Raw genomic sequence first — 10150 nt, forward strand, 5'->3', positions numbered from 1 at the left:
TCTCCACTCTTTGTACTCGCATGTCTCCTTCTATTTAGGTGCTCTGCTTCCTGCGCTCGCTGCACAGCGTCCGACAAAGTAAGCCTGCTGCTTATGAAAGCACAGCTCTGATATAATGAGTCTGTTCGGTGCAAATCCACCCTGCCTTCTGACTGTGTTAAATAAACGTGCTGCGTAGGGGAGAGAGGGCTGAATGTATTGTGGACACCGGGTCCTTAGGGGGGATGCTAACCTGGCTACGAACCAACCCGGGTTTTGCAAGCCCTCTCCGCCGTCTGAATGAATCGGACTCCTTGTTCACTCCCTCTTGGACTCTCCCCGCAAGAAAGACAGCCGCAAAAAACAAGATGGTCGAGGAAACACTGCGGGCTGTATCCCATCTCTTTGAAGGGAAAGAGGAGGTTGTGGGTGTGGATGCAGGAACGCATCCTCGAGCCAGGGCATGAGGAAGAAGCCAGGTCTTGGGGCGGAGGGCCTGCTTTCTCTGCCTCCGCGCCTTTCCGTGGGATGACTTTAACCCAACCAGAGCAGAACGGCCATGAGATTTTTGTCCCCCATCTCTCCTTAACACCCCTCTGCGGCACACACACACAACCCTATTTGAGAACTGTGCCCCCTTAATGCCAGGATGATGGCACTGCTGCAGCCTGGCCTCGGCCACGTGTCCAAGGGCAGGCGGCGTGTGCCCCACCCTACACCAACAGGCAGAGCCCTTTGCTCACCGGGTGGCTTTTTCCTGGCACACGGTTGCACCAGGCTTGCTCAGGGAGCAGCCACCCTGGGGGTTTGTTGTGGCAGCAAACAGAGCGGCTTGGTCACGCCTGCCGGTTTCAAAGGAGGGGCCAATGCACCCGGCTCCGTGGATCCCGGCTGCCCACACCCGGCGCCACTCTGGATCCTGTCCCCTGTCTGAGCTGGAGCCGTGCCAGTAGCAAGCTGGTCTCATGGGACGCGCTTGCAGATGGTCCCTGGAGAGTTTAACCCATGTTTACAACATTTGGGGCTATTTGATTGCACCCTCCAAGCCGCAGTTGCATGCCGGAGACGGCCTAATTTTTCTCCTGCTTGGCGCAGACCTAAATCAGGACTGACTCCACTCACGTTATTCCTCAATGAGTTGACCCATGGAGCGACTCCTGGGTAACAGTGGGGTGGGTAGGATGGGGTCCTCTTATCATCCATTAAATCGCAATGCTAACAGAGCGCTGGGCGGGTGGCCTTGACGGTCCCTCTGCAGGAACGTCCGTCACTGGTGTGAGGTTTAAGGGTCCCTGCGCTAATCCTGTGGTCTAACCTAGCTGAGCTGGTCACGTAGGTGCCTTTAATGTTCAAGGAAAGCCCTTTTTTGGTTGTTTTTTTGTTCAAGGAAAGTCAATTTGAAGAAAAGACAGGAGAGAAGCCCCAAATGAAGCCGGTAGCAGGTTATGGGTTAATCATTTAAACGGGGGGTTGGGTGATCTATGCACACGTATGTGCGTGTGCACTGCATGAGTTGATTTAACCATGTTAAGGACTTTGGCATCATGCGTTACCTACCTGGCTGGGAGACCTGTACTGACTTCTTCACACATACAATCACAAGAAATAAAAAAATTTAAAATCCGCCACCGAGAAAGTCTGCGACACCGTCTCTTCTACGAGCAGCCTATATTTGCAGAGCAAAGCCCCCTTGATAATAAGGAATTGTCCTTTTTCCTCAAGGTTTCAAGAACAAGCCCTGGACCAGGCCTGTGGTTTGGGAAACGTTTGGGCAATAACTGCTGCTTGCGGCCGGGCTTTCTACCAGCATTCATGTACTCAGGCTTCCCTCCCGCAACCCCCTGCAAAAAGCCTTGAATATTCCTCCACAAATGGGAGCGGAAATGGGCTGGGGATACTCAAAACCCCGCCAGGCTGGTTAGTGATGCAACCGAAATGGAGACAACCTACATAAATCCTGGGATTTCTGCACCTGAGCAGCGCCGGCTGCATTTCAGCGTCTGACTAGCAAGCGAGCGCTCTCGGCAAAGCTTTTGCCAGGGGCAGGATTCACAAGGACACCTGCCCATGGCCGATGACCAGCAACCCCCGCGCTCTGCCTGAGCAGGTTTTGTGGACAGGAAAAGCGGGGCCGTCCGACGAGGACATGACTTCTCGTGAATTATTTCTGTTCTGTTTCCGGCTTGCCGCGTGGCTCTCCAGCACCCCTGCCCCTCGAGCCCTGCAAAGCGCTCGCACGCTAGGGAGATTGTTTTCCTGCCCAGATATCATTTGATGCTTCGGGCCGGGGGAAAGCACATAAAGAGTTAGCAGCAAACCGCTGCCTTCTCTAAGGCAGGATGCTAAGCCCATTGAACGATGCAGGAGGAGAGAGCTCATTATCATTAGCCGCTTTGGACTTTGGATCGGGCATCTGCAGAAACCCCCTCCACTCATACAGTGCCTGAAGTTGCTACAGCCCGAGCCTGACTTAGCACAACTCTTTCCCAGCAGCTTGCAGACTGCGACTGTTTATTCAAGGCAAGACAGAGCGGGAGGCTTAATTTGCAGCCCTCTGAAGTATTATGATTTATGGCCCCCATAATGAAACTGGTGATATTTATAGCGAAAACGCTCTCCTTTTAATTTCCTATTCCCCTTCCAGCCAGTTAGGTAGTTAATCAATCCCAGCTGATTAATGTCCAGTTTATTGATTTCAATAAAACAATTCAGTTAAGAATTTCGCCCTTATCTGTGTCGAGCCTGCCTCCGGGCCAGCTCACTCTTGGCTTCATAATGCGCTTGCAGCCTTGAAAAAACAGACCGTAGCGGGGAAGCCCTTAGGATTTAAGTCCATTTGGAGGAAAGGAACCAGCTCTGCAAACCCTCCACGCATGCACACAAATCCCACCGGAGAGCAGGCGGTGAGACAGGCACCAGTGAACTCCACCTCCATTGACTGAGCTAAGACTTCACACCTTCATTTCCCAGCGCACAGCTCTGCAGGGACTCATCTTGCTGTCCTCGCTCGGGCAAAACCCCCACTGAAGCCAGATTCATACGTGGCGGCCTCATCCAGGACGGAGAATGCAAAGCCAGTTCCCGAGCACGTTGAGTGAACGTCCCTTTGGGTTCACCGGGGATAGTCTTGAAGGGAGCTGGCTTCGCTGGGAGGCTGGCCTGAGGAAGGACTGTCAAAGCAGGACCCAACCACATGTCAAGCGGACGTACCGCCACTTCTGTATCTTGCCCCTTTTTAAAGCGGTCACAGCAGCTGGTCAGGGGTATTTCTTGATTTGCATTCAAGGAGACAATGGTTGATTTATTTGGCCCTTTGTGTGCATTTAATCTAAGAGATATGAACTCAAGCAACTAATGATATTTTTTACCAATCCAGTCCTCACTCAGCTCCAGCGGAGGCACTTTCAGGCCCCTGTTTTATCTTCATTCCAGCTCTTGGTGTAAAATTCTTTGGCAGGTTTGCCCAGAGAAGATGTTTGTCGATTCCTTTTCTCCTTTATCGAGCGCTTCGAGCTTCCCTCCCCTCGAAGGACTGAGCAAAAGAGCCCAAACCTAAAGATCCCAAACCTGGAAGCGGTTTGGAGAAGGCCAGTCTCAGTGGGAACAGGAACCAATCCCTCCCCCATCACACGGGCTCTGGAGTCAGCGGCCCGGGTGGCGACGCTCTGATGCGTTCATCGCCCATCAAAGATTTTGCCTTGCGGCTTGCAGCGGGGAGACAGCTCTGCCCTGCAGAAATTAGCCAAGTAACAAGCTACGAAAGCAGGGCCTCACCCACCGTGAACAATGCACAGACCCTGCTCTAGTCAAGGAACAAAATGCATCAAAATTAAGTTATACGGTCTGCCCAAGCCTCGTGGCCCATCAAGCTAGCATGGCTAAGGCGCGCCGGCTTCTCTAACCAACAGCTGGGAACGGGCATAATGTGCCTTGTACCATGTCCTTGCCTTGGACACCCCAGCTTTGATGGTCAGGTACCTCTGAACACCAGGGTTGATGAAGGTAGCCTTTGGCGTGAGCCTATAGCAACCGCTGAACTCATGCCTCTGCATACATCGTGAGACGCTGTAACCACATCCTGAACAGCCTCCACATCCCTAATTATGCTTGCAGCTAATTAAATTAGAGCTCTTACTGTGTGATCATCTAATTGCGATTGCTATGATTGCATTTTGCGTGGAGCCTTTCATGGCAGAGGCTTCCCGAGTCCCATTCCCAGAGCGCCGCTGAAAAGGCAGGAAGGCACCGATCAGCTTGTGCGCTATGCAGCACGACGAGGGGAAGGGGCAGATGAAATGCCATCGGCTCGTCAGGGCACATCCTGGGCTGCAGCTGCCATCCTTCAGTCTCACCCACCTCCGCAGCGGCTATCATGGCTGCACCCACCCTGCTGCAAGGGGTCTTGGCCCCCACACACAGGTGTTGTGCCAAGATCCCTAGGTCAGTGCAAGTACAACTAGTGCTGCCGGAGCAACCTCTGGGGTGAATGCAGAAGTGGCTTAAAATGGTGGGACGTCTCCTGTTTCCGGTATAAGCGCCTATGCCCTAGTGCAATGGCCGTGCCCACTTCAGAAGGGTTGTGCAACATTAGCTTTCCTGGTACAGCTAATGTGGTGCAACTTTTGGGTATAGACAGCAGCCAAGGGGCATGGCACCAGATCCTCACTGCACCCGGGAACAGGCAGACACCTCTGCCCACCCCCCGAGGATGCATTCAGGAGATGCCCCTATCCCCTGGTCTCAGGCCTCACTCTCCCCCGTCACATTGTAGACTGCCTGGGACACTCAGCAACGTCGTCACAGGGGAAGTTCAAAGCTTTGGGAAACTGTATAAAGCAATTAAGCAGCTCTTCAATCACAGTGAGAGCCTGAACACATCTCAATCCGACCTCTCTGCTACTGAGGCTCTCCTCCGTCCCCGGGGAGAGGGGAGTGGAAAGGCTTTCCAGCTTGGGAGGATCCCATTGTAGCAGTGATGCATTTGGTAAACCCCCCAGAACGATGCATCTGGTAAAACCCCCGCCTCCAAGTGTCTCTTGCCCATGAATTCACCTAGATTTTCAACCAGAGACATGTGACAGGCGTCACTGGGAGTTTGAGTGCTGAACAGGGGAACAACCTGGTATCAACCTGCTTTTCCAAAACGCCAAGAGTCCCGCAGCTATTCAGGGGGATGGCGACTGAGACTGGGCTTGTTGGAAAATAGGCTTCATAGATTTCATAGATATGAGGGCTGGAAGGGACCTTGGAAGATCATTGGGTCCAGCCCCTGCCCCAGGGGCAGGAAGTCAGCAGGGATCACAGGATCCCAGCAAGATAGACATCTAGATGTCTTTTGAAGGTGTTCAGTAGGTGCTTGAACCACCTCCGGTGGCAGTCAGTGCGACTGCTACTCAAAGAAACACCTGAATCCAGATCTGCCTTTTCCAGGTTATATTTTTCCGTCCTGTGCAGCGTAACCAAAATCACTCTCACATTGCGGGGTGCTGCCCAGCCGCCCTATATAACATTTCTGTTTAAAAAGCCAGTGTTTCCCAGTCCTCCAGGTTTCTGATGTACATTTTTATCTTTCTCTGCCTGCAATGATTTGTCTGGCACTTCGTGCAGAAAGAGACAGCCGCACCCCTTTGGCTGCATCCCCACGACTTGTCTAGAAACCAACTTTAAAAAGCCTTTGCAGAGGAAACAGGCTGCTAACATGTGCGTGTGCTGCCAGAGGCGGCCGTGCTGGCGCGGTTTCACAACACGAGCGGGGAACGGCGTGTGCTTGAGTGTGGGAGAGTCTCAACATTCAACTGTGCAAACTGTCCTCAAGCAGGGAACTCTTCTCTCAACTCGCCCTGTGCCCACTGCAATCAGTGGTTGGACGTCTATGGACTCAGGACAACTTCCAGGCAGAGAGTTTTGGCCCCGCGCTTGCTGCTTTTAACCCTATCCAGTAATGAGAGGTCCCATCAGGACAAGGAGTTTGGAAGCTGTAATGCTTCCAAGCAGAGTAACTCCTAAGGGAGAAAGCAGGGTGGCCCGCACAGAGCAAAGGTGGCAGCAGGAGATAGCCCGGGGCATCGAGGAGGGCTTAAGGGGCTGAACAGGGGGGATGGAGCCGGTCCCATATGGGTAAAGACAGCTAATTAAAGGTGTTTCTGCGCAGGGAAATTTCCTGGCAGGTTTGTAGGACCGGGTCCTTGGCTGTGCTCCCATGTAAGTCTAAAGGGAGCATCGCCTGCCCCCCTGCACAACAGCAGGAGTCTCCTGACAGCGGCTGGATCTCTGGCCGTGAGGCTCCTCGTGCCTGGGAAATAGGGATGTTTTCCCATAGCCACCGCCCAGCTCAGCAGAGAAACAGGCCAGGCTGCACGATGGGGCCAAATCCTCTTCCCTGCCTTGGGAGAGCTGCCCATCTCAGTGCCTGTTAATACCAGCAGGACATGACCCGCCTGGGTACCCGTGGGAAGGTACCTCACACCCGCAAGGAATAGGGGAGGGAGAAGAGGAGGATAAACCTCCACCCGGCCTACCCCTGCCTGGCCTGTCCGTGCCCCCAGCCATGAGCCGTTCGGCCCTTTCCAGCCAGGATCTCCCAGCAATGCCACTGTGTCCTTGCAGTCCCCTTGGACCAGGTTAGCGGGGCCAGGAGAGGCAGGAGCTGGCCGTGCCAGTGCCCACCAGGGTCAAGGTGAGCGTGGAGTGGCCTGGGCAGGGGCTGGAGATGGGGCAAGGCAGCAGAGCTGGGCATTGCACCCAGGGGCAGCGGTGACCCCGGGCAGTGCCCGGCCCGTGTGAACCACATCAAAAGGGCTGTGCCCCTGGGACAATGGGCGAGGACAATGAGCTCGGGATCTCCATGACAAAGCAAAGCGCTGGCCGATTTGGGCTGGCCCGGAGGGGGGCACTACCTGGGAGGCCTCCCTGCCTTTGAACTGGCCGCTTGCCCCGCAGAGATATTTCCACTTTCCCACCCCCCCGCAGAGGTCAGGAGTTCAGCCGGGGCCAGGACCCCGCAGGACCAGGCTGGAGCTTCCCCCCGGCCCCGCACACCCGCCTTCCCCACCTCCCCTTCTGCATGTGCATCTGCGCCCTGCGCGCCCATCGCTGTCCAGCCTGGCAGGCACCTGTCCCGGGCAGCCCAGCCTCGGCCCTGCAGCCGGGACAGCGCCTGGCTCTGCTGGCAAGGAGGGGCCGCCCGTCCCAAGTGCCTTGAAACCCCCAAAGAGTCCAGGGGCCCTGGACGCTCCATCCCGGCCTTGACCCTGGACCCAGCTCCTGCCTCTCCGGGCCCCGCTGACCTCTTCCAAAGGGTGCCGCAAGGACAGCACCAGGGCGATCCAGGCTGGAAAGGCACCCAGCCGGTAAAGCCCAGGGCAAGTGCAACACCTGTGAGTGCCAGCCAAGAAAAGCCCAGCCTAGCCCAGCCCCGCCGGCCCCGGGGTGCCCAGCAGGCAAGGAGTGGGGTCTGGGGGTGCCTTACCGCCACTGCTGCCACTGGGGGTGCTGCGCCTCATCCACTCGAAGGGCGTGCGCCTCTGCGCGCCGGGGGACAGCTGCGGCATGGGTGGCGGGAGGAGTCCGGAGCCGGGAGGCTGCAGGGGGTTGAAATCCGGGGGGCCGAAGCCCAGCTGCGCCGGGCTGGCGGCCGAGGGCCCATACGAATGCCAGTCGTCCTTGCTGGGTGCATAGGGAGAGCCCCAGGCGCCCGCGGGCTGGCTGTGCTGGGGGTCTCCGGGGATCCCCGGCACATGGTGGTAGCTGGCGAAGTCCGGGTACTGAGGGGGCGCGGGCGCGTAGCTCTGCGGGCTCAGGCTCAGGCTGGGGGGCCGAGCAGGGCTGGGGTACATGGCAGAGTCCTTATCCAAGAGGTAGCCCACATACATGGTCCCCCGTGGGCGCTGCGCGCATGCTGCGCCCTTCCCCTGCACGCTGCTCCGCTGCTGCCTGCCTGCCTGCTGCGCCTCTCACCTGGGCTGCTCCTCGCCCTTTGCTAGAGGCACCTCCCTGGGGGGAAAAGGCTTTTTATTGGGCCAAGCACTGGGAGCATTTGCATGGTGAGATAGGCTCGCACTTCAAAGGGCAGGAGCCGGGCTGGGGAGCCTCCACGGCTACCCAGGGCCTGGCCAGAAGGAAGCCAGAAGCCGTGGGGGGGAGGCAAAGGCAAGGTCCAGGCTGGGCAGGGGCAGCCCCAGGCTTTGGTCACCTCCACCGAGCCCCTGGGAGCGACTGGGAGCCAAGCCTTGGTAAGAGCATCTCTAGTCTCTTCCCATGCAAACGCCGGCCCTGACCTCAGGGCTCAGCAGCCATAAGAAAGGAATTGGAGACCACCCGGAAAGTGGAAACCTAACACAAGGAAGTTCATTTTAGCCGGCGAGGCATTGCAGCGTGGAACTCCTTGCCGCAGGATGTGGGGGAAGCTGGGAGTCCAGCCGCATGCACAGAGGGCTTGGAGGAAAGGGGCGTCGGGCGCTATCGAGCACAGGAGCGAGCGGCACGGCCTCTGAGTCAGAGCTTCCTAGCCCCTAAATGCTGGAGGCTGCGAGGAGCAGGGGGGACACCCCACTCAGACCCCGCTCACCCTGCGGTCCAGCCTCCGCTCCCTGCTGCCGTGCGGCGGACGAGACTGGGCAAGACGCACCCAGGGTCTGACCCCATAAATGGCAATTCTGATGTCCTTATGACCTAGCTCCCTCCCTCCAGACCCGGCTTGGACCCCCTGCCTCGGGAACCCACAGCTCCCCCCGAAGTGGCAGGACTGGGACACACGGATCGTGTCGGGGAAGGGCAGAAAGACTGGGGCAGCGCGGGGTATCTTGCCCCAAAAGGGGCAGGGGTGTTTGCACATGGGATCCTGTGTTGGTCTAACAGCCTGAGCCTATAACACACTGACTTGGAGGCTGGATTCACGCTGGGGCCGAACCCAGCTCAGCAAGGGCCAGCCGTGTGCCGGGGCCAAATGACCAAGACGCCGGCGGGGGGAGCGGGAAGGTCTAGCGCGGTGCAGCCGGCGGCTGGGCTGGGAATGGGCCGGCAGGTGGACAGACAGACTGGGGACTCTCAGGCACAGGCACTGCCCAGGGAGGGCCTTGCAATTTCTCCCCTGAGCTCAGCACCGCTAGGAGCCGGGTCGAGCTGGGAACAAGGGGTCTCCCAAAAGGATCCTGCAGTCCTGGGGTCACTGCTGGCCTGGTCCCTCCTCCCAGTTGCCCAAAGCTTGTGCCCGTGGCCCCCAGCGTGGCCTTGGGGCTCCCTTATAGCCCCCTGCCCCCAGCTCAGACCTCACTCTGTCCCTGGTCCAAATCCAGGCTCCTGCTTCTGCCTCACTGAGCCCCTGGTGAGGAGGGGAATGGAGCCCCGGGTGCATGGGGGAGGTTTTCTTGCAATTTTCTCTCTCCAAAAAAAAATTCCCAAAGACCTGAGAGTGCCTTTTCCAGGTGGGGAGACCCCCTCTGAGCCGCGGGGGGAAGGCAATGCACAAGGCTGCCCCTGCCCCAAGCTGGAGAGAACCTTTGCCTGGTAAATGAAGGCACCTAGAGACCTTGCCAAGCCTCTGCCCTGACCTCCTGGATAGCACCAGCCAGATAAAGCCTGAAGCCAGGCGGTTCCCAGTCCCTGTGGCTAAAACCAGACAACCGGCTGGATGCAAGATAATGCATCGCCTCAGGCTACGGCTTGCAGCAAAAGTGGTGCAAGGCAGTGGGCTCCACGCTAGGCTGAACCGGCAATGAACCTGCATCCGCCGCGATGGCTTTGAGGCAGGACGTTCACTGGGGCATTCACAGGGACCTCATGGGGGGCACGGGGCCTGTCAGTCTGGAGATAAGACGCGCACATGCAATGTAAGCCCAGAGATTTCAGCCGGTGCAGCCCAGAGCTCCTGCTGAGCTGGGACTGGTTCCAGACCTGGTGCCATCCAGGGGGCTGTGCTAAGTGGTCCTAGGTGATCACCAAGCCCAGTGTTTCTGCAGGGTTAAAAGCTTGATGATATGGGGCTCTCGTAGCCCGCAAGAGACTCCCAGGATTGACAACTGGTCTGAGAAGGGAGTGAGCCACCAGGCTGGGGCATGGATCTCCAGTCCTGGTTCAAAGACTGCAGCAGGAGACTGGCTGTTTCATAACCAGCAGCAAAGAGATCACAGTGCTCTTTCATCAAGCCCTGGAGAGGGCACGACAAAAAAAACCC

The 10150-nt window shown here is 57.3% G+C and overlaps 1 protein-coding gene across 1 annotated transcript in view; it reads right to left on the reverse strand.

Moving 5' to 3' along the window:
- Positions 1 to 7850, reverse strand: part of CDX1 (caudal type homeobox 1) — a 19542-nt gene extending 11692 nt beyond the window's left edge. Inside the window, exons 1-2 of the mRNA XM_019506146.1 lie at positions 7448 to 7850; positions 4635 to 4640 (exon numbers count right to left, since the gene is read on the reverse strand). Coding sequence (XP_019361691.1) covers positions 4635 to 4640; positions 7448 to 7850 — 409 coding nt within the window. The remainder of the gene's footprint in view (positions 1 to 4634; positions 4641 to 7447) is intronic.
- Between the last annotated feature and the right edge of the window lie 2300 nt (positions 7851 to 10150).

This window comes from Gavialis gangeticus, unplaced genomic scaffold (genome assembly GCF_001723915.1).
Source record: "Gavialis gangeticus isolate Ggan-Ray unplaced genomic scaffold, GavGan_comp1, whole genome shotgun sequence".
In the NCBI taxonomy this organism is placed as follows: domain Eukaryota; kingdom Metazoa; phylum Chordata; order Crocodylia; family Gavialidae; genus Gavialis; species Gavialis gangeticus.